The sequence below is a fragment of the Leptopilina boulardi genome, unplaced genomic scaffold (assembly GCF_019393585.1).
Source record: "Leptopilina boulardi isolate dan_hultmark-lab unplaced genomic scaffold, ZJU_Lbou_2.1 LbouV2_372, whole genome shotgun sequence".
NCBI classification, from domain to species: Eukaryota; Metazoa; Arthropoda; class Insecta; order Hymenoptera; family Figitidae; genus Leptopilina; species Leptopilina boulardi.
This window is the reverse complement of record NW_026137943.1, coordinates 356,916-380,353: the sequence shown is the minus strand read 5'-3', so window position 1 is coordinate 380,353 and position 23,438 is coordinate 356,916. Positions and strand designations below refer to the sequence as shown.

The 23,438-nt window shown below is 27.4% G+C and overlaps 3 protein-coding genes across 6 annotated transcripts; 1 reads left to right on the top strand and 2 right to left on the bottom strand.

Annotated features, from left to right (window-relative positions):
• Positions 1 to 54: 54 nt before the first annotated feature.
• Positions 55 to 2,575, bottom strand: LOC127287645 (uncharacterized). Its single transcript, XM_051314686.1, has 6 exons — positions 2,328 to 2,575; positions 1,886 to 2,131; positions 901 to 1,791; positions 691 to 824; positions 402 to 585; positions 55 to 261 (listed from the first exon to the last, which is right to left on the bottom strand). Exons 1-6 carry the CDS (start codon positions 2,421 to 2,423, stop codon positions 136 to 138), a joined length of 1,677 nt encoding a protein of 558 aa, XP_051170643.1. The 5' UTR covers positions 2,424 to 2,575; the 3' UTR covers positions 55 to 135.
• A 113-nt stretch (positions 2,576 to 2,688) lies between these two features.
• Positions 2,689 to 5,859, top strand: LOC127287646 (dynein light chain Tctex-type protein 2B-like). Of its 2 annotated transcripts, none has more exons than XM_051314688.1 (4): positions 2,689 to 3,219; positions 3,602 to 3,735; positions 3,827 to 3,960; positions 5,687 to 5,859. In XM_051314688.1, the coding sequence occupies exons 1-4, from the start codon at positions 3,029 to 3,031 to the stop codon at positions 5,714 to 5,716; spliced, it is 489 nt and encodes a 162-aa protein (XP_051170645.1). In that variant the 5' UTR covers positions 2,689 to 3,028; the 3' UTR covers positions 5,717 to 5,859. The 2 variants fall into 2 exon arrangements, with proteins under 2 accessions (XP_051170645.1, XP_051170644.1); XM_051314687.1 differs by lacking the exon at positions 5,687 to 5,859 and adding an exon at positions 4,204 to 4,666 and having other exon boundaries at positions 2,692 to 3,219.
• Positions 4,282 to 15,649, bottom strand: LOC127287644 (mucin-5AC). Of its 3 annotated transcripts, XM_051314684.1 has the most exons (13): positions 15,412 to 15,649; positions 15,281 to 15,334; positions 11,597 to 11,747; positions 9,405 to 9,549; positions 9,188 to 9,305; positions 8,269 to 8,350; positions 7,545 to 7,578; positions 7,302 to 7,383; positions 7,154 to 7,244; positions 6,810 to 7,060; positions 6,150 to 6,728; positions 5,366 to 5,548; positions 4,282 to 5,251 (listed from the first exon to the last, which is right to left on the bottom strand). In XM_051314684.1, exons 3-13 carry the CDS (start codon positions 11,712 to 11,714, stop codon positions 5,102 to 5,104), a joined length of 1,833 nt encoding a protein of 610 aa, XP_051170641.1. In that variant the 5' UTR covers positions 11,715 to 11,747; positions 15,281 to 15,334; positions 15,412 to 15,649; the 3' UTR covers positions 4,282 to 5,101. The 3 variants fall into 3 exon arrangements, with proteins under 3 accessions (XP_051170641.1, XP_051170640.1, XP_051170642.1); XM_051314683.1 differs by having other exon boundaries at positions 15,281 to 15,648; XM_051314685.1 differs by lacking the exon at positions 15,281 to 15,334 and having other exon boundaries at positions 15,486 to 15,648.
• Positions 15,650 to 23,438: the final 7,789 nt, after the last annotated feature.

Sequence of the window (23,438 nt, the reverse complement as noted above, 5' to 3'; positions counted from 1 at the left end):
TGTAATATGTTAATATAATGTAGGTGAAAGGAATTTTGAAATAAAATAGATTTTTTTGAAAAAAATTTATTTCAAGAACATAGTTAACAGTATAAACTCATTAAAATAAATTAACAATATAGAAAAAAATAAATGCTAATTATTAATCGTAGTTGAACTCTCAGATTCCAGAATTGAATTTTTCTCAAGAAATTTATTATGAAGACATTCAGGGCATTGTTTTTTCTTTAAATGATTCACCATGAGTTTTAATTTACACATCTGAAAAAATATTAATTTCATTAGATTAGAAAAAAAAATTATTTATTCGATTTAAAAAAAAAACTATAAATAAATTTAAATATAAAATAATTAATATTTATTTAAATTAATTTAATTAAATAAATAATAGAAGATGAAACCTTATTCTCTAAACGGGCATTTATTCGTTTTAATTTCTGCACTAATGGTCGTAAATCTTTGGATTGTTTGCGTTGTTTTGTGATTTCATTGCTTTCATGTTTTTGCGCATTGCGCCTTATTTTTGAACACATTGGACATCTTGAATTTAATTTTTTAGTCAAAATTAAACAATTATCCGAATGGCTGTAAATATTAAAATAAAAATTGAAATTAAAATTTTGCAATAAAATCAATACAATTTTATATGTAAAATTTTTTTTTTTTAAAGAATTGAAAAAGAATATTTACTTATTTTGATCAAATCCAATTCCCAAGCACCATTTCAACATTTCCAATTTACAAAGACCTTTGCAAACGTCTGCAAATGAATTTAATTGAATATCATGAGAAATAAATTTTACTGCTTCATAGCCGACAGAAATCTGTAAAAAAAAGAAGAGAAATTTTAATTATAAAATTAAAATAAAATAAATTTTATAATAATTTTTAAATACTGACCATTGGCTTCAAATTCTTATCAATAGAGAGAAAAATTGGAAATTTTCTAAAAGTATAATATTGTGTGAATAAAATTTTATCATCCTCCTCTATTTTATAAGCCCAACCACATGGAAGTGAATTTTGTTTTAAATCTGCTATTAATTTTAAACGATTGTAAATAATATTCGATGTCGAAGACATAATTGTTGATGATGTTTTCATTTCTTGTGATTGTTCAGTAATTTTTTGTTTCAATTGTATCACACTATTTAATGTTTTCTCATCATGTGAATTTAATGAATCTGTCGAAACATCAGGAATTGAATTGGCAAAAGTAAATGGCATAGATTTTTTTGCAACTATTGGATTTGTAATTGAAGATTTTGCAGAAATTGGAACTAACGATGATATGGGAATTACATTTGATGGATAATTCAATTGCGATTTAACATTATGAATTGAAATTAATTTTTGATTATTTTGAGAAAGTGAAGTTACATTAGAAATAATGGGATATTTTAATGTAGGTGAAATAGAATTTTTTGAGTTAACGGAAATAATTGATGAATTAATTGGTGGAGTTAATGATTCTGATGTAACGACTAAAACTTGATTTTTAGCCGATTGTAATTGAAGTATTGGTGATATTTTATTAATTTCTATTTTTTTCTTATCAGAATTAATTGAATAAGGAGTGAATTTCACATTTTTTTTTGGCTTTAATTTTTGAATTTGTTTTACTTCTTTAAATTCATCAATTTTTTTAATTGGCAAATTTATTGTCATTTGATTATTATTTTCTGAATTAAATTTTCTTTTAATGTCCATATACGTGTGATCTTGATATACAACATTATTTTCCAAATTATTTAAATTTTCTTTTGATTTCTCCTTTGCCTTGTTAAAAATCTATTAAATTGTAAATAAAAGACAAATTAATAACGAATAGTTTTGAAATTAAAAAAAGTATCAATTAATAATTCAAATTAATATATAAAAATACCTGATATTTATCATTTTCCAATTCTTTGGCGCTTAATGGAAGAGCTTTGATTTTCAAAACCCAATTCCATAATGGAAGTGTACAAATATTTTGATGTGACGATTTTTCACTAATAGTCTTTTTAATATCTGACTCTTTAAAATGTAAATCACAAATTTTATACGTATTAATATTATTTACCAATTGTTCCAAAACTGGATGAATTTTAATAAGTGCCTCATTCCATTTTACACGTAACTCCTTTAACTGTAATAATAATTTTTATTAATTATCTTTTATTTTTATATTTATTAAATAAAAACAAAATTATTTATGAATATGACTAAAGAAAAAAATGACAACATAACCTAACAAAATAAAATTAATTAAATTTTAAATAAAGAAAACAGGAGTAGATAATAATATATATATATTTTTTTAATTTCAAATTTTCTAAATATACCTGTGGAGCAGAAAAATAAGCTCGTTGTGACAAAAATTCTTTATCATATTTCGCATTTTCCGTGGTACATAGTAAACAAATATTCTCTTGACTCATTGTCAATGATTAATTAATAAATAGACACCAGTGAATAATTATTAATACATGATTAGATTTTTAAATATAAATATGTAGAAAATTTGAGAAATAAATTTATTTCCAAATCACAAACAAAAACAAAAATCAGCTGTCATGACCCGTCAACAAAATAAACTGCGCTTGCGCGTCTTGTCGCAAATGGCTTAAAATAAAATTCCCTATACTAGTAACTTATGGTAACTTTTGAATTTAAAATTTTTCTAACCTCAAATTTTGGGCATGTAAACAAAAAAAATATGACTGATGTGGAAATCTAAGCATTTTTTTTTTTGCAAATTTAACATAAATAATATTGTTTAACTAATATTTCTAAAAGGGGAATTTTTAATAATTGAAAAATCATTTTCTGATCACAGTTGCCATAGAAACGGTGTCAAAACAGTGAAAAAAAAAATTGATTTTCTTTTGTGTAATGCGTGTGATATGTGTTACTTTTGTTTTGTCGGCTTATTGTTGTTTATTATAACGTTGAGTGTTTTTAGTTTTTAATTGAATTGTATTAGAAAAATAATAAAAAAAAAGACAAGAAGAAAAAGAAGAAAGTTTAAAGAAAAATATACAAAATGGAAGAATCTAATGATAATATACCTCGTCAATCGGAAATTAAAGGACAAGCGTGGCAAAAATTATCTAAACAAGCGCCTGTTGTTGATGAGGCAAAATTAGATACAAATTTTGAAATTCTCGAAGATGAAGATGGAGATGCAGAATCACAACAAGCTACATATCAAATACGACCAAAACTTTCTGAAAAGTAAGTAATTCAATTTATATTCACATTATATATATTTCTTTTAATAATTTTTCTGAATTATTTTGAAAAATTATTAAACGCTCAAATGTAAACAATTTGTTTTATTATTATTTTCAAATGTTTTTGTTTTTATTTTGAACGTTTATTATTTTCAATTTTGTTAATGTATTATTTTTCAACACTTTGCACTTTAATTTTACTTTCTCATCTATACCTTATACAATATTTTTCTATTTTTTTTTTTTTGAAATATTGAACTCTTTTTCACCAAAAAAAACCTTTATTATTAACATTTTATTTAAAATATATTATTGCTGAGAATTTCGGGAAAATTTAGGTGCTTCGTAAAATTAAATTTGAAAAAAAAATAATTCAAATTCAGGTTTAAAACTTTAAATGCAAGGGAGATAATACACAATGTATTGTACGATCAACTATCAACAAAAACTTTCAATGAAGCGGAAGCTTATCAATGGAGTAAGGAAATAGCGGATATAATAAAATATAAAATGAGGGGTAATTTTTTCTTTTTTCAAAATGTCCAATAATTTAAATAATTGAAAAAAAAGACAAAAAATTTTCTTATTAAAAGAAAATATATTTTCAGAATTTAAATCCAATGAATACAAATACATTGTAAACGTTGTTATGGGCGAACAACGTGGCGCAGGTGTAAGAATGGGCGCGAGATGTTTTTGGGATGCTGAAGCTGATAGTTATGCTTTTGATAAGTTTGTAAATGTAAGAAAACAAAAAATTTTCTTTTAGAAAATAGAAAAAAAAATTTATTTTTCCCGAACGAATAAATAATATTAATTAATTAAATTATAATTAAATTCCTAAATAATTGAAAAATATTGTTAAATTATTAATTAAATTAGTAAATTAATAATTTAATTAATAAATTAATAACAAATTTAATTCAATTTAATTATTGGCAGTAGTTTAATTAATTGATTACGTGTATTTTTTTTTTTTTTATAGGACTCGTTATTTTGCGTTGCTACAGTTTATGCCGTACATTATTATTGAGATGCTCTAATTTAAAACAAAAAAAAGAAAGAAAATCAAACAGGACATTTATTTAACTGGAAGACAACATTTTTTTATTTGAAAGGATCTACAATAATGCGCCATTTTTAAAAATTTCTAATTATCGTTATTTTTTTTTAACATTTAACATTATTTTTCACTGCAAAGATACACCAAAGTCACAATGCTCTCTTTACATATGATTATTATTAACGGGAAACATATATTTTGCGTTCAATTTGTGAAACGCATTCGACTTCTTTTTTTGTGTGTGTGTGTGCTTATTTATTATTATTATTATTATTATTATTAATATATGTATTATATAATATTATTATAGCACTATAATTCACGGTCTCAGGTTTACGAAACTATGATTAAAAATAAAAAATTAGTTGAAATGAATAAGTAACAATTAGTGTTTAATTAAAAGGGGGAAAAATGCATTTTTAATAATGTTCTTTTTTTCATAAATCAAATTTGATATAATTCAAAAGGGAATAATTGGAAAAATTAGACAAAAAAAAATTTTCAGAAAAATCGGGTCTATTTTCTTTTGAGTTAAATTAATATTAAAATTTTTTGTTAATACAACTATTGATTATTATTAACAATTAAAATTCTTAAAGTCAATTTATATAAATACACACATACGATACATTCATAATTATTCGCTACTATAGTGAATTTTTATTTTTTTTTATTTTAGTATTTCATGATTAATAATAATTGCTAATAAATTCTCTTTTGCTAATTTTGATTATTCGTTGCTTAAAAAAAATTATCATTATCGAATATTAATTTTTTTTTGTTTTTAGTTTCCGTTTTTTTTTTTTTTTTTTGATTTCTTTCACATAATGACACATGGTGCAGCGCAACACAGAGGCAAACAAAGAGGTATCGCTACTTTTCCTTTTTTTGTCTTCCATTTGGTTTCTGATTTTGATTCTTTTTCGTACATCCCTCGTTTCCATTCGCCCTTGTCCGACATGTAGGCACTCTGAAAAAAAAAATTTCTTTTATATTGAATGGATAAAATTTAATTAGAAAGAATATATTTTTAAAAATTAAGTTTTAGTATTTTAATTAATTTTTTTTTGTTCAATATTCTTACGCTTGAGTGTGCCATGGATCCACTTCCTTCTCGTTTCGCTAATTCTGATCCTGGGGGATAATAAACGGGAGATGCTGCCTTGCTCCTTGGAGGGCTATTCGTGAATTCCACTTCCTTTTTAATTATTTCCTTAGTTCTTCGTTGAACCCTTTCTTTTCGGTCAATTTCGTCTAAAACTTCTTTCTGCAAAATTTTTTTTATCTATATTTGCCTCTATTTTCTATTTTTTTGCGATGCATTGTTTTTTTTTTGCTTTCAATATAATTTCTGTTTTTTTCTTTTAATTATTAATTTTTGAATTGATTTATTGAATTTTTTTAGGGAAGGCGTAAATCGAGTTGCAGCTTATAAAGAATTGGATACGGAATTGGTGAAAAATGTGAAATTTGCAACAATGGATGGCGTGAATTTGACAATGTTCACAAAGAGATTATATTCGGAAAAATCGGTGAAAGAAGCTGATGAAGTTTGGACATGGGAATCTCTTTTCACTCAAGTTGCATCGGAACTTAATAGTGAAAATGAATAATACTTTTTTTTTAAATGTAAGTCTAGTAATTTATTGTTAATTATTTTAATTTTAATCAATGACTAATTTAATAATAACAGTGGCCTTACAATGTTTAAAGAAGTAAATAAAAAATACTTCTAAATTTAATATTAGAAAATATTTTCCTAATTTAAAAAATTTTATTTTTATTTTCTGTTAATTTTGTATATTGATCGAATAGAAATTCAAATAGTTTTTGTTTTATAATTAAAAAGGATTTATAAAAATTCTCACCTCGGTATCCGAGAAAGATGCCATTAAATCTTCAAGTTTAGCCGGTGGTCCCTCACAAATTGGTGGTTTAGTGGGATAAACTTTAACACCACCTGATGGAAATGGTTTTGGTCCATCGCAATTTTTACTTGATTTTTCAAATTTATAAATCGTTTCTTTTGCACTTGTTGTTTGTACAGGTGGATAATAAGTTCTAGGTGGACTGCGTGATCTACTACTGTAATGTTCTTCAATAAGTTCAGTTCTTGTTTCACTTATTGGAGCCTGTGGACTTTGATAATATGTTGCACTTTTAATTTCTGAATGATCAGTAAAATCACCTGGTCCACGTGGTCCATAACCATTAATATCAGAGAATTTTTCTCTTCTCGTTAAACTCGATGTACCAGTTGGTGATGGTGATCCATGATAAATAGTTGTTGCATTACTTGATGTATGATAAGTTGGACTTGTTGGCCTATAACCATGACGTTCTTCGCGAAAATATTTTTCCTCAGCGTGAACTGTTTTTGATTTTACTGGTACATCAATTGGTGAATATCTCACTGGACTTGCCGAACGATAACGACTTTGATCAACCTGAAAATAATTTTTGTTTAAATTTCAATTTTTCTTAATTTTTCAATTTTTAGAAATAAATTTTTATTTCTTTGAAATTACCTCATAGGTAATTGTTTTTTGAATTCCTGGATCTTTTGTAGATGAATAGGAGACGGATTTGTCGACATTTTTTGCCAATGAACTGTTCATATATGAATCAGGTGCTCCTGGAAGTTCATAAGTGTAGGTTTTGACGGTAGTTGTTACTTTAGTATTTGGACCCGGTGCCAAATTCGATGGTACCGCGGGTGTTACATCTTCAAGCACTTCGTGTGAGGTGCTAGTCAAAGTTCTTGGATTTGATCGATAACCTATGGGGAAATTAAAACAAAAAAATATTTTTTTTTCGAAAAAATATTGTTCAATTGTAAATTCCTTTCAAAGAATTTTTTTTTTTTACTTACTCTCTTTACTTTCTTGATAGAAAACATCTTTTTGGCTTGATCGAATAGGAGACGCTTGTCGAGTTCTGAGACTGCTGTCGCTGTAGGAGGTCTAAAAAAAATTGTTATTTAAAAGAAATCACTTTTATTTTTTTTTTTAAATACTAACCAATTCTCTAGTAACCGATTTTGGTTCTGGACTTCGATGTCTCGTACGCGATTCATCATAATTACGCTCTCGAATTGAATCGCTGTAAAAAAAACAAAACAATTAATTATATTCATCAATTTAAAATTTTCGTAAAAATGATAACTTTTTCGTTGACTAAATTAACAAAAGTTGCGAACGTTTCTCTTTTGGCAAATGTTCAGATATATTTTTGTATTTTCCTGACAAGAAAGTTATACTCACATCAAAGCTGGGCTGGTTAAATTGTCCCACGAATCTGAAATGTTTGGGGAAAAAAAAAAATTATTTTAATTTCTTTAAAAAATTAATTCTAATTTTTTCTAATATTTAGAATTTATTTAAAAATTTTTGCGTATCAGTAGGAAGTACGGTTATAATTAATATTTAATTTATGATAATATAAACTTGGCTTAAGATTTGAAATTAATTTCTGATGATGGAGACATTATTATTGTGCAAGAAAATTATATCGTAACAATTGGACTAAATCCACAAAATTGTACTGTAAGAAATAATTTTATTTTCTTATGGCATTTTTGTTTTTTAAATTGATTTTTACAAAAATTAACTATTCTAATTTTCGGCGAAAAAAAAGTACGATTAGTGCGCGTTTTTTTTTTGAGATCATAAATGTATTTTTATTCGCAATTATGTTTTATTTTGGTTGTATAGTTTTCAAGGCACGTCAATTAACCGTTCCTCTTGCTGTCAAGGCCGTTACAAACCAAATATGGAAATACTGTCTCAATGCAAGGTCCAGCGTTATTCTTTAAACTCTTGAAGAAAATGACTCTGTGCTCATTTTGTCAAATATAATTCTTTTCTTTTTATTTAAATAGAAAAATTTTATTGAAAATTTATTTATTTTTCCAATTTTTTTGTGGATTCTTTGAAAAAATTGGTTACGATTTACTGTTTTTTTTAGTTAATGAGTTTTTTAACTCACCCATTGGTTTTCCATCCAAATCCTTGTTATAGTGATAAGAAACCTGCTTATAAGCAACTGTTTTACTTTGTCCAGGTTGTACCTGAATAAAAATTGATAATTTTAGAAAACGGAATAAAAAGTAAAAAAAAAAAAACCTAAACACTGAATTAGAAATATTTTTATTTAAAAAATTTTATCACTCACTATCACAAAATGCGATAATTATTATTATTTGGAACGTTCTAGGGAAATTTTTGATCGATTAGAGAGAGAAATTGTTTTCCCAACTCAACAGGTGAATGAGAATAATGTGACTGAGGGGATATATAAGATCTGCAATTCTATAGCAGGTTTTTTATTAATTGACAAACAATCGACTGGAGCCAGTGGATGACGTGACACATAACAGCTGTCCGATGTGTTGCGGTCGATTTATCCCACGCTTTTCTTTCATGGGACCATGGTAATCTCAATTGCCAATCCAGCTTACCTTATAAGACTCGGATCAAACTGTTATATGTTTGCTCTCACAACCACTCAAACTATATATTATAGCTATTGTGAGTTTTAACAGTTTCACCGACTTTGGTGAGATTGTCGTTAACGAGTTTTGCCGATTTCAACGAATTTCTTCCCTATGCAGTTATTCACCTTCTTCTGAGATTATTTTTCCGTTTTTCAAATAATTGCTTTTCAAATAAAAAAAAAAAAAAATTCCCTAAGAAATATTTTTCTAATTTATTTAAAAATTATGAATTTCAATTTTTTAAATATCTATCGATAGATGGCTAGATTCGTTTCTCACAAGCGATAAAATTTTTTTTCTGTTTTCTATATTTATAATAAAGTATGGAAAAACTATATTTTTAAATTGTTTTTCAAGAATTTTTGGAATTAAATCGAAATTCGAAAAATTGAAGATAAAAATTTTACTTACATCTTGAAGTTCCTTATCTAGTAATTCTAAACCTGGAATACCCGATGGTGCGCCAGCAGGACCTGTCGTAATATATTTTTCGGTTGTCGTAGTCATACCTCGCGTGGGCGAAACAGTTCTAAAATCATCACACAGTTGAAAAAAGAAAACTTTTTTTATATTAATCAAATTAAAAAAAAAGAAAAACTATTTTTTTTTCTATTTGAAAATTAATTACCTTGTACTTTCAGAAACTGTTTTGCTTGAATTGGCAGCTGATCGGTATTCTACCAATGGCGAACTTGAACGTATTGTTCGATTAATTGTCGTTGTCTTCGTTTCTGGTTTTGAAACGGTCGTTTGAAGATCCTCTAACAGTGCATCTAGAAAAAAATTACATTTCTCGAATTACTCACCATAAAAAAAATATTTTTAAAAGAATTTGAAATATTTATAAATTCGATTTTAATTAATTTTTAATTTTTCGAAATTTTTGTTATATTTAAAATTTTATAGAAATTTTTCATTAAAATTATTATATTTTGAAAATAAATTACACAATGTATTACAAATTGCTCATTATTTTGTGTAAACTTCTTTAATGCGCGTGTAAATTTAGAATTAGGCTGCCAAGAAATATAGTCATCTTTGTTGAAATAAAATATAACTGACACTTTTATTTGTTTTAGTCACGATATACATATAGACTTAATACTATTATGAATTCTATAATTCCGTCTTTAGTCAGAAAATAGTTTTTATAATATTAAAAATATACCTACCTTATAATATGCGGCGAGATAAGACAAAAATTTAACATTCGACCGTTTTAAAATTAACACTTTTAAAAATTTTTTTACTTTTATTATACCCATATTGTGTAGCTTTGCGGTTTGAAATTAATTTGATACTAATTTTTTTCTGACCCCCTCATTCCAATTTTTGTTTTTTTTTAAATAACATGAAACTATAGGAGAAAAATATGTTACAAGGACACGCCATTAAAAAGAAAAGCGTGGGTGCATGAAAGAAACGTCATTCACAGAAATTCAAATAACCGTGCTCAATGCACGAAATTCGATTATTTTTTAGTCTCATCTCGTCTCAATATATTTTTATTTCTGTTCAACTATTTATTTTTTGCGCTAAAAAAAAATTATTAATTTTTAATTCTCCATTGAAATGAAAAAATTTAATCTCATCGAAAAATTGTGATAGAGGGGAAAATGATAGATTATTTTTAATTTTTTTCAAAATTTAGTTTTAATAATTATTAAAATTGTTTGGAAATTTTTTTTTTAGTAACAATTGAAATAGCGTTATTCCATAAATAAGTCTTTGCGAATTGCATATCAAGATTCTGATGAAGTAAATCTCTATTATTAAACAAGGACAAAAATTAAAAATTGAAATAATAATAAAATATTCTAAATTTAAGAATAAATGGCATTTTTGAAATAGATGCCAAATATTCTCAATTTTAGAAATCAATGATAGAAAAAATTTTGATTTTATTGTATCATTTTGATTCCAAAAAAAAAACAGATTATTTTGCATTCGTACATCGTTTAATGTGTAAAGCATTTTTTTTATAGTCTAAATAAAAAGATATATATATCTTTCAATTATAACACTTATGGGTATATTTCATACAGTACATATATATATACTTATATGCGAACCTTTCACTTTTCAGTAAGAGAATTATTAGATTAAAATTTTTCTTCCCTGAATATAAAAAAAAAATATTTACAAAAAAAAGTTATGAAAATAAAATTTTTTAATAAACATAAAAAAAATATATATATCTTCTATTTATCTCATGGTGAATAAATATATGTATCTCAAACAAGATCGATATATTTAATTATTTTTGTATATGTATCGTGTGTTGTAACATTGATATATACGTATTTTAGATACGTAGGACGTATATTTTTAATGACGTAACGTGTACTCCCACACGGCATTTTTAATTTTTCATTTAAATGCATACTGTCAGATTCGTAAATCAAAAATATAGCCTTGAAATCATTGATAAATAAACACTAATTTTATTTTAATAAAAAAAAGAGTATTTAATATCGTAACAAAAATGCTGCATTAATTTTGATTTCTTTTGAAGAGCAAAAAAAAAAAACTGTTATTATAGTAACGGTTACCATAGCAACCGTTACTATGGTAACTAAGAAGTAAAATTTTTTTTACTTCCTATTTTTGTTAGTGAAAAAAAATTGTATCTTAATTTTTATTTTATATTATGATTTCGTTATTTTTTTTTATATTATTATGATTTTTAATTTTTTTTCTCTTGTTCTAGTATTTTCGAGAGACTTTGAAAGATTTGTTTTTTAATGGCAAAAACTCGATTAAATTTTGAATGGAAAAAATAAAATTAGGCCTCTGTTGCCACATCGATATAAAGTTTACCTAAGTTGTTCTCGAGGCTGCTGGCCGTGGCTGCTGAGTGGCTCTTTCCCGATATAGGACCACTGTGAGTCATAATTTTTTTACTCATGTGTGAGCTTTCCCTCGTCGTCGATGACATTGCGACCACTTTGCAAGCCCTCTCGCTCCAACTCTTTAAAAAAAAAAAAAAAAATATTATATTAAAAAACATCAATTACATTTTTTTTCAGTTAATAACAAAATTGCTGATTTTGTCAAGTTTTTGCAAATTCAAAATGGATATAGAGAAAAAAAAATCAAACTGCCAATGAAATTGAATATTTTTTGAAATTGAATTTTTAAGATCACTAATTACGAATTTGATTTGTTTTTAAAAATGTCGAATCAAATATGCCGAACTAGTTTAAATGAAAATGTATAATTTTTGTTTTATTTTGTCTGATTTTATATATGTAAATTCCTCCATTGTCATACATTTATGTTAAAATAAAATGTCATTGAATATTCGATGTCAATGTCGAAACATGTATTGTTGAAAAAAAACCTTTTACTTTGCAAGGATTCACAATACTTTTCTTTATTTTATTTTTTTTGAAATCTTTCTCGAATCCTTCTTTCAACCTAATATGGAAGTTTGTGAGAAATTCGTCAGGTCATATTACCTTGTTAAATGTAGATCAAGGTCAATATAAAATGATACATGTTTATATATATAAAAAAAATTAAAATTCAACAATTTATATATATACCTATTACTTAAATTGTTGAATTTTAATTTTTGAAAAAAAACTAACAATCGTTAGTTGTTGTTATTGTACAATTAAATAAAATTATACATCTTCTATGCAAATTTATATAATGATGTAAAGCTTCTTCTAACTATATACTCTACTTTTTTTTTTTTAATACTCATTCCGTGAATAAAGGACTACTGTTCGTTTCCTCAAACGAGTTATTGTGAGCGATGAAAAACTAACGAAAAAAAAAAATTAAATAAAAAAAATTAACGTGCGTGTTGTCTGTCAATTAAGTCATTTCAATTATAAATCTTGGAAAACGATTTCAATGAACACATTTTCTGTAGTATTATTAAAATATTTTACATATATTGAGGCTTTATTATAATAAAATTACATATTTTTTTCTTTTATTGTAATTTTTGCAAAAAAAAGACAATAATTTGATAAATTGTCAATTCTATATAAGATATCTAAAAAATTTATATAATAATAAAATTTATTTTATTTAATTTGTAAATTAATTTTTCTCAAAAAATAAAATTTATTTTCTTTAATTTTTAGTTTAATTTTAATAAAAAAAAAAAATAAACGTTGATTTACAAAAGTTTTGCAATTTTTTACATTTTAGTGTATATTTAATTTTTTCAAAAAAGGAAAAGAAAAAATTTTTTTTTCAGTTCTAATATAAATCTATGGTGTTTCTTGGAATACATTCTCCTTGGCCTCTTGGCACCAATCGCTACTAGACGATCACGATGTTATATATATATATTACCGGAATAAACATAAGGAACCTTTTTGCAAGATATATATTTTTGACGAATATATTTTTATTTTTTTGCGCAATTGTTTTTTTTTTTCTTTTTGCAAAAACTTGACAAATTGTCTTTAAATAGAAATAATTTTCCTTAGATACGATTAAAATGATTACTTCATATATGGTAATATAATATCTTACAAAATATTTTCAATCCCACACATATACAATAACACCAAATTATATTGTTTTTCTTTTAAGAATTTATTTTTTCTTTTTTATATATTAATATTTATTTCTTTTTTTTACAATTTTTAAATTAATATTCAATGTAAATTGAGTACTAACATTTTTTTTCATATAGAATTTTTTTTTTTTTTTTTAAATAATAAGTGCGTGAAATTAATTTTCATGGTGTTGATTATATTTTTTTTGGGGGGAATTGTGAGTATGTAGGATGTTCTTGACAATAAGTGGGCATATCAAATTTAACAAAATTAATGCGATCTTGCCATATCATCAACTGACAACCTCACCAAAAATGGATACGACTATTTTCACTTTATTTCAAAATATAAAAGAGTATTCATTTTTGGTAGTTAATATTATTTTATAAATTTTTAAATTGTGTACCATGCCAAGAATTAGTAAATAATATTTATAAATTTTTTTAAACATTATTTTTATTACTATAATAATAATAATAATAATAATAATAATAATAATAAAAATAATAATTATAATTATTATTATTAATAAATAATTTATTAAATATTATTATTATATTCTTCATGGTATTAAATTTCAAAAAATCAAAATCCAATTTTGGGGTATTAAAAAAAAAAATTTTAAAAGAAAAAGTAAATTTTTTAATTTTGGATTAAGAAATAAAAAATTGTTTACAGGAAATTTGTCAATGGCCGCGTGGTCGTAAAACAAAAAAAAACAAAAAAAGAAATGTTTAAAAGAAAATCCTCGCTATAGATAAATTATTGTGCGTAAGTCTCAAGAGATATTTTCGGCTGTATGGTCTTCGGGTGGAGGCGTCAGCGCCACAATTCTCAAGTCGATGTCTTTGGCACATTGCCAATTTTCATTTAAAGAGTCAAAATTGCTCAGTTTTTTTCTTGTTTTTTTTTTTTGAAGATTTTATTGTATTTTACAAAATATTTTAATTTTCATATTTTTTTAAATTTTTTCTAAAAAAAAGAAAAAAAACTTTATTTGAAGCAATCAAATTTTTCTTGAATCAACCAAATTAATGTATTGCTGATTAAACTTTTGGTTGAATCAACTAAAAGTTTATTTGGTTCAATCAAATTTTTTCTATAATTGAAAAATTTATTTGAATTAGATAAATATTTATTTGAATTAGATAAATATTTATTTGAATCAGATAAATATTTATTTGAATGAAATAAATATTTATTTGAATGAAATAAATATTTATTTGAAATAAAAAAAATTTTGATTGAAACAAAAAAATTTTCTTTGAAACAAACAAAGTTTGAAATAATCAAAAAAATTGTGATAATACAAAAAAAATGGTACATTTGATTAAAAAGATAAAACTTTTCTTTATATGTTAATAATAAATTAATTATCACTTACTGTAAGTGTAATTAGATAAGTGCGCGTTTATGAAAATTTATATCGAATGTCAAACATATGATATTAAATTTCGCATGTCATTTTAATAAATGGATATTAAATCGTTATGATCGGAATTATGAATAAATAGGTTCCCACTTATGTTTTGCTATTAAAAGCGAAAGAGATTTGATTTGTCAGTGTCTTTATAATGTCAGTCTCTAAGGTAAATGTCAAAACATGAAAGGAGGAAATATCTAATACATAATAATATATTCAACCATAACAAAAAAAAAAAAAATTTTCATCTGATAAACTTTCATTTTTTTTTATTGTTAATTCTTTTACAAAAGGGATTATTAATTTTTTTAATTATAGAATATTTATTATTGTTTTTAATATTAATTTTTCTATTATTTTATTGATATTTTCTTTTTTTAAATTTAATTTTCTTTTTATTTTAATATAATTTTAATTTAATTTTAGTTTTAATTTTTTTTTTATTTTAATATAATTTTAGTTTAATTTTAATTTAATTTTTAATTTTAATTTTAATTTTAATTTTAATTTGTTTTATTTTTATTTTACAGTAAAAAATTGACTTCTATATTCACTTACTGCGAGGATGGGTTTAATCCAAAAAAACTAAGTCGGTTGATACCAATTAATACACTGAGAAAAATTTAATTATGACAAATAATTAACAAATAATAATTTAATTTTGCACTGAGGATCGATATTAAATTTACTTTTTAAATGTATTATTGATTAAATCGATCGCGAAGATCGAAGGATGATAAATGTTGGACAGAAGTCACCGTACGAGAGGTCGTGTGAGGCTGCCTGACCAGAACTGGCCTCATCTACTGGTCCACCATCTCTATCTCTTTCTTTTCGTTTTTCTTCCCTTCTCGCTTTTTCTCATTTGAAATACTTCGTTATATTTCACGAGGAGGAATGACACACGCAAACATGTATAAATTTATATATATATATATATATACACGAGAGAAGGGTGAAACAAGTAGAAGGTTACCGTCACACTTGCCAGACTTGGGATAGCAAAGAAGCATGCGCGCTAAATCCCGCGCGAACGAGATCAAATCTTATAAGCTTCACTTCCGAGAAACTTTCAAGTTGACACTTCACTGATTTCAACCGCGACTCTTAAATTAACATTTATTATTCCTTATACTGTCATTAATGCTATTAATAAATCCATAGAATTATAATTTTTCTTTTTTTGCTAAAAATTTTTTTTTTAATGGAATATTAATTATTATTATTATTATTATTATTATTTAAACGTGATAAAAAGCCATAGAATTATTTATTATTTCCATTTTTTTTTCTTGCTACAAAAATTTTTCCGTTAATGGAATATTAATTATTATTTGAGTGTGATAAAAAAAAAAAAAATATTAATTAATTTTTTTTTATCAAAGAATACACATTAGCAACAACCTTATAATTGAAAAAGAATTTACATTTTTTATGGCATTTTATTAAAATTCATGCATTTAGACGGAATATTATTATCATAAACACCGGAGGGCATATTTATTTTACTTGCAGACATTATATGCATTTACATTTTTATATTGCTTCTCTCTTTACAGAAAATATTAATTCCGAGGTGAAAATATTATTTTCGCATGTCAAATATAAAAATGTAAATATTTTTTTTTTTTATATAACAATTTCATTTGTTATATAACAGAAATAATGCAAATTTGACAAAAAATGGAATTTTTAAAAAAATATTTATAATATTATTAAATACGTTTTTTTTTTATTTAGAACATTTTTTTTTATTTTGAACTGAAAAAAAATATTTTTTTTTTGCTAATAAATAAGAAAAAAAATTCTCGTTTTACTAAAATATGAAAATGTTTATTAATACTTCCGGGATTTCTATAAACTAGCCTATGAGTATAGATCGCGCATAACGCCCACGTTGGTTTTTTTTTTGCCCAATAAGTACAAAAGGTACATTACGTATACATATATATATTTATGTGTGCTCAGTAAACACTTGAGGAATGCCAAATGCTTGTATGAATTCTAAGTAAAAGTCAAGAATAAATTTCAGTAAATGTAGGCACGCACCTACGTTATATTCTCCTCAGCAGGTCAAAGTCAAATATGAGAAATTGAAATAAGGCTAAATTTCCATTTCAAAATTTTTATATAGGTAAAATAAATATTTTTTTCTGTTTGGTAAGCAGAGAGTAAATGATATCACTGGAGAACTTTTTTTTTATAAATTATTTTTAAAAAAATATCTCACAAAACAATTTTTGATTTAATTCCGTTCGATTCCCGTTGTAATCAGTTGTTTTGAAAGTGGGTTTTGTCAAAAAATAACCTGGCGTAATTCAGGAAAATAAAAAAAAAGTAAAAACAACGTAATAATTAAATTTCAAAATAACTTTTTGATTTCCGTCGTAATTTCATATTCGATTTTATCAAAAAATAGCCTTGCATAATTTAGATGAAAATTGTTCATTAAAAGGGATTTAATTTATTTATGTTAATTAGAATTGTTTATACTGAAAACAAAATTTCTTTGATAATCGGTTACATTATTAACAAATAAATATTTACTTGAACCAAATAATTTTTATTTTAGTCAATTAAATAATATTTGTTTTAAATACAGAAATTATTGGTTTAAATAAAAATTATTTGTTTTAAGTAAATATTTATTTGATAATAGTCAAGTAACCGATTACTTGGATCAAATAAATTTTTTTTCACCGTAGAATTGAAATAATTATTTATTAGAATTACACTAGTTCTTCAAAATTATTATTTATTTATTTATATTTTGTTTTACTAGAAAATAAAAATTAAACTAATTAAAAATTATTAGGGTTTATATTTTTATTACAAATAAACAAATTTAAAATAAAAATAAATTTAGAAGAGCGCCTAACTCCATCTCATGGATTTCTCACTAATTAACTTTCTCATTCTCAACAATCGGTAAATTCACTTTTCGACGGTTTAGATAAATTAGTATTTTACTTTTCCTTTCATTGATAAATTATTGAAATAAATTTCTGTAGATAATGTTATTCTTCATAGGTAAAACCAAGGAGATTCTCCATGGATAAGACATCGTTGTAATTCATGTTAGGTGTAAAGAGATGGCACGAAAATCTTGTCTAAATGGTGCTGCTATCGTCAGTTAATTTTTTTAAATGTTACGAATTGAAATTTAAAAAAAATTCATTTTCTTTACAAATTGACAATTGAGAAATATATTATTTGATATTAAATTAAAAATATTAAATAAATTTTAATTTAAAGCATCAAAGATGTTTTTATTGGGCTTATAGAATATTTATTTGGTTCCAATTCGGTGCCTTTCAGAAAACAATGTTAAAAACTACATTCAAGTTTTTGTATTATGAATTTAGTGAAATAATGAATGACACATTTATGTCTGATGTAAAGTAAATTTATTTATAGGTAACTTCATAATACTGAAGTAAAGATAAATTGAATAATACACCAAATATATATAAATATCTATCAATTATTTACATTGAGGGTTCGTAAAATATTCCTCGAGTGGTATATTCACTTTAGATATATATATATATGAAGGATATCTTCAGTTACCTCAAAATACTCTAGAGTTCTCGGATTACCACATCCATCTTCCGATGGTTGTTTGTGTTATCTCATGTTTGAAATCTGGAACGATCAGATACTATTTAATGGTGAGTAATGTTAGCATTCTTGATGGTGTAGGAATGGATATCTTCAATATCTCAAATATCGAGTCGTTCAACCATCTCTCTTCGAAAATGATTTAATCATCCCTCTCTGACAACTCTCGCACTTCCATTATTCCACATCTGTTTCGACAAAACTATAATAGAATCATATTGTATATAAAAAAAATTATCCTACTTTTAGCTAATAATGTTTGAAAATTCTTGAATGGTATTCTCTCAAATTACTAGGGACTACTAGGAACTACTAGGGACCACTAGATAACTACTAGTAATTACTAATAACTACTACTAGAAGTTATTAGCGACTACTAGGGACTACTAGAAATTACAAGGGCCTACAAGGTATCACTCGCGACTACTAAGTATCTACTAGCAACTACTGGTAACTCCTAGAAACAACTATGGACTACTGGGGACCGCTAAGTAACTACTAGGAAAACTAGAAGTTGCTAGAGACTACTAGGAACTACAAGGAGTTACGTAGTAGTGCCGAGTAGCTCCTAATGGTCCCTAGGAGTTACCTCGCAGTTCCTACTAGTTCCAAGTAGTTCCTAGTGGTCCCTAGTAGTTCCTAGTAGTCACCTAGTAGTTCCTAGTAGTCCCTAGTAGTTCCTAGTAGTTACCTAGTAGTTCCTAGTAGTCCCTAGTAGTTACCTAGTAGTCCCTAGTAGTTCCTAGTAGTCCCTAGTAGTTCCTAGTAGATCATAGTAGTTACCTAGTAGTCCCTAGTAGTTCCTAGTAGTTCCTAGTAGTTACCTAGTAGTTCCTAGTAGTTACCTAGTAGTTCCTAGTAGTTACCTAGTAGTTACCTAGTAGTTCCTAGTAGTTCCTAGTAGTCCCTAGTAGTTACCTAGTAGTCCCTAGTAGTTCCTAGTAGTTACCTAGTAGATCCTAGTAGTTACCTAGTAGTCCCTAGTAGTTCCTAGTAGTTCATAGTAGTCCCTAGTAGTTACTAGTAGTTCCTAGTAGTCACCTAGTAGTTCCTAGTAGTTACCTAGTAGATCCTAGTAGTTACCTAGTAGTCCCTAGTAGTTCCTAGTAGTACCTAGTAGTTCCTAGTAGTCACCTAGTAGTTCCTAGTAGTTCCTAGTAGTTACTAGTAGTTCCTAGTAGTCACCTAGTAGTTCCTAGTAGTCCCTAGTAGTTCCTAGTAGTTACCTAGTAGTTCCTAGTAGTCACCTAGTAGTTCCTAGTAGTCCCTAGTAGTTCCTAGTAGTTACCTAGTAGTTCCTAGTAGTTCCTAGTAGTTACCTAGTAGTTCCTAGTAGTTACCTAGTAGTTACCTAGTAGTTCCTAGTAGTCACCTAGTAGTCCCTAGTAGTTCCTAGTAGTTCCTAGTAGTTCCTAGTAGTTACTAGTAGTTCCTAGTAGTTACCTAGTAGTTACTAGTAGTTCTTAGTAGTTACCTAGTAGATCCTAGTAGTTACCTAGTAGATCCTAGTAGTTACCTAGTAGTCCCTAGTAGTTCCTAGTAGTCCCTAGTAGTTACTAGTAGTTACTAGTAGTTCCTAGTAGTCACCTAGTAGTTCCTAGTAGTCCCTAGTAGTTCCTAGTAGTTACCTAGTAGTCCCTAGTAGTTACCTAGTAGTCCCTAGTAGTTCCTAGTAGTCCCTAGTAGTTCCTAGTAGATCATAGTAGTTACCTAGTAGTCCCTAGTAGTTCCTAGTAGTTCCTAGTAGTTCCTAGTAGTTCCTAGTAGTTCCTAGTAGTTACCTAGTAGTTACCTAGTAGTTCCTAGTAGTCCCTAGTAGTTACCTAGTAGTCCCTAGTAGTTCCTAGTAGTCCCTAGTAGTTTCTAGTAGTTACCTAGTAGATCCTAGTAGTCCCTAGTAGTTCCTAGTAGTTACTAGTAGTCACCTAGTAGTTCCTAGTAGTCACCTAGTAGTTCCTAGTAGACCCTAGTAGTTCCTAGTAGTTACCTAGTAGTTCCTAGTAGTTCCTAGTAGTTACCTAGTAGTCCCTAGTAACATATTAGTTCCTAGTAGTTACCTAGTAGTTCCTAGTAGTCCCTAGTAGTTACCTAGTAGTCCCTAGTAGTTCCTAGTAGTTACCTAGTAGTTCCTAGTAGTCCCTAGTAGTTCCTAGTAGTCCCTAGTAGTTCCTAGTAGTTACCTAGTAGATCCTAGTAGTCCCTAGTAGTTACTAGTAGTTCCTAGTAGTCACCTAGTAGTTCCTAGTAGTCCCTAGTAGTTCCTAGTAGTTACCTAGTAGTTCCTAGTAGTTACCTAGTAGTTACCTAGTTGTCCCTAGTAGTTACCTAGTAGTCCCTAGTAGTTCCTAGTAGTCCCTAGTAGTTCCTAGTAGATCATAGTAGTTACCTAGTAGTCCCTAGTAGTTCCTAGTAGTTCCTAGTAGTCCCTAGTAGTTCCTAGTAGTTACTAGTAGTTCCTAGTAGTTCCTAGTAGTTCCTAGTAGTTACCTAGTAGTTCCTAGTAGTTCCTAGTAGTTACCTAGTAGTTCCTAGTAGTCCCTAGTAGTTCCTAGTAGATCATAGTAGTTACCTAGTAGTCCCTAGTAGTTCCTAGTAGTTCCTAGTAGTCCCTAGTAGTTCCTAGTAGTTACTAGTAGTTCCTAGTAGTTCCTAGTAGTTCCTAGTAGTTACCTAGTAGTTCCTAGTAGTTCCTAGTAGTTACCTAGTAGTTCCTAGTAGTTACTAGTAGTTACCTAGTAGATCCTAGTAGTCCCTAGTAGTTCCTAGTAGTTACTAGTAGTCACCTAGTAGTTCCTAGTAGTCACCTAGTAGTTCCTAGTAGTTACCTATTAGTTCCTAGTAGTTACCTAGTAGTTCCTAGTAGTTCCTAGTAGATCCTAGTAGTTACCTAGTAGTCCCTAGTAGTTCCTAGTAGTCCCTAGTAGTTACTAGTAGTTACTAGTAGTTCCTAGTAGTCCCTAGTAGTTCCTAGTAGTTCCTAGTAGTTCCTAGTAGTTCCTAGTAGTTCCTAGTAGTTACCTAGTAGTCCCTAGTAGTTACCTAGTAGTCCCTAGTAGTTCCTAGTAGTCCCTAGTAGTTCCTAGTAGATCATAGTAGTTACCTAGTAGTCCCTAGTAGTTCCTAGTAGTTCCTAGTAGTTCCTAGTAGTTACCTAGTAGTTCCTAGTAGTCCCTAGTAGTTACCTAGTAGTCCCTAGTAGTTCCTAGTAGTTACCTAGTAGTTCCTAGTAGTCCCTAGTAGTCCCTAGTAGTTCCTAGTAGTTACCTAGTAGATCCTAGTAGTCCCTAGTAGTTACTAGTAGTTCCTAGTAGTCACCTAGTAGTTCCTAGTAGTCCCTAGTAGTTCCTAGTAGTTACCTAGTAGTTCCTAGTAGTTACCTAGTAGTTACCTAGTTGTCCCTAGTAGTTACCTAGTAGTCCCTAGTAGTTCCTAGTAGTCCCTAGTAGTTCCTAGTAGATCATAGTAGTTACCTAGTAGTCCCTAGTAGTTCCTAGTAGTTCCTAGTAGTCCCTAGTAGTTCCTAGTAGTTACTAGTAGTTCCTAGTAGTTCCTAGTAGTTCCTAGTAGTTACCTAGTAGTTCCTAGTAGTTCCTAGTAGTTACCTAGTAGTTCCTAGTAGTTACTAGTAGTTACCTAGTAGATCCTAGTAGTCCCTAGTAGTTCCTAGTAGTTACTAGTAGTCACCTAGTAGTTCCTAGTAGTCACCTAGTAGTTCCTAGTAGTTACCTAGTAGTTCCTAGTAGTTCCTAATAGTTCCTAGTAGTCCCTAGTAGTTCCTAGTAGTTACCTAGTAGTCACCTAGTAGTTCCTAGTAGTCCCTAGTAGTTCCTAGTAGTTACCTAGTAGTTCCTAGTAGTTACCTAGTAGTCTCTAGTAGTTCCTAGTAGTTACCTAGTAGTTCCAAGTAGTTACCTATTAGTTCCTAGTAGTTACCTATTAGTTCCTAGTAGTTACCTAGTAGTTCCTAGTAGTTCCTAGTAGTTCCTAGTAGTTACCTAGTAGTTCCTAGTAGTTCCTAGTAGTCCTTAGTAGCTCCTAGTAGTCCCTAGTAGTTCCTAATTGTTACTTAAAAGTCCCTACTAACTACTAGTGACTACTAGCAACTATTAGGAACTACTAGTACTACTAGGAAACTACAAGGGACTTCTTGGTAACTACTAGGTACCACAAGGACTACTAGGAATTGCATAATGTTCTATAAAAGTATTTATTCCAAAACTGTTTTTACAACGTAAAGCATTCAGAACACGTGTTTTTTTGTCAGACCTAAAACGTTTTAAAATGCGTTTTAATAACTTTTCTAGAATAAGAATGCTTTTTTACTGAATAAATTTGTAAAAAAAATTGAAGAAGAGATTATTTTTTTATTCCGTTAAAACCATACATTATTGAGGATTAAACACCATTGAGGTATCGTTTTAGATATATTGGATATATAGCTGTAATTGCGTGGTAATATAGATGCGGGAATCTTGAGTTTGGTATATAACGTAGGTGTGTGTCAAGAATTTATGCAAGTAGCAAAGGATGTGTACATCTTGCCATAGTACGAGTTGAGAAGCAGAGGTAAGCCGGTGCTTATATTTAATTAAGGAGGATATGGGGTCGCACTCAGGAAGGGAGGTAAAAGCGAAGGGGGGGAGGTAAAGGGGTGAGTCTATGTTACTTGTCTAATTATCTGCCCTTCCTCTACCTACGATGGTTGTACTCACTTTCTCCATTCCCCCCCCCATCCCTGTTAATTCTCCATCTCACTTATACTTTATCCTTCTCTCTCTCTTGCTCTCTTCTCTCTAACTTTGTTTCTCCAAGTAGAGAAGCTGCCGCCAGAGTCAGAATTCCTGATGGTCTTCCAATTTTCCTAAAGAGTCCAATCTTCTAATGAGAAAGAGAAAAAAGAACAATCTCAGATTCATTAAAAAAAAAAAGAAATAATTTAATTCATAAAAGTTGCAATAAAGATTTAATTAGAAATTTATATAAATTTTTCTCTACAGTTTTTTTTCTACATTTTATATAAAGAAGTTTTTTAATTAGATTGATGTTTTGTGCTTGCTTAATGATTAAAAGTACTAATACCAAGAGTCCTTTCCTT

Coding starts and splice junctions, on each gene's coding strand:
- LOC127287645 (XM_051314686.1), bottom strand. CDS start 2,423: ATGAGTCAAGAGAATATTTGTTTACTATGTACCACGGAAAATGCGAAA. Junction 1,792..1,885: donor TGGAAAATGATAAATATCAG/GTATTTTTATAT, acceptor ACAATTTAATAG/ATTTTTAACAAGGCAAAGGA. Junction 825..900: donor ATAAGAATTTGAAGCCAATG/GTCAGTATTTAA, acceptor TTTTTTTTACAG/ATTTCTGTCGGCTATGAAGC.
- LOC127287646 (XM_051314687.1), top strand. CDS start 3,029: ATGGAAGAATCTAATGATAATATACCTCGTCAATCGGAAATTAAAGGA. Junction 3,220..3,601: donor CGACCAAAACTTTCTGAAAA/GTAAGTAATTCA, acceptor ATTCAAATTCAG/GTTTAAAACTTTAAATGCAA. Junction 3,736..3,826: donor AATAAAATATAAAATGAGGG/GTAATTTTTTCT, acceptor ATATATTTTCAG/AATTTAAATCCAATGAATAC.
- LOC127287644 (XM_051314684.1), bottom strand. CDS start 11,714: ATGTCATCGACGACGAGGGAAAGCTCACACATGAGTAAAAAAATTATG. Junction 7,579..8,268: donor TTTGGATGGAAAACCAATGG/GTGAGTTAAAAA, acceptor CAAACATTTCAG/ATTCGTGGGACAATTTAACC. Junction 7,061..7,153: donor CTATCAAGAAAGTAAAGAGA/GTAAGTAAAAAA, acceptor ATTTCCCCATAG/GTTATCGATCAAATCCAAGA.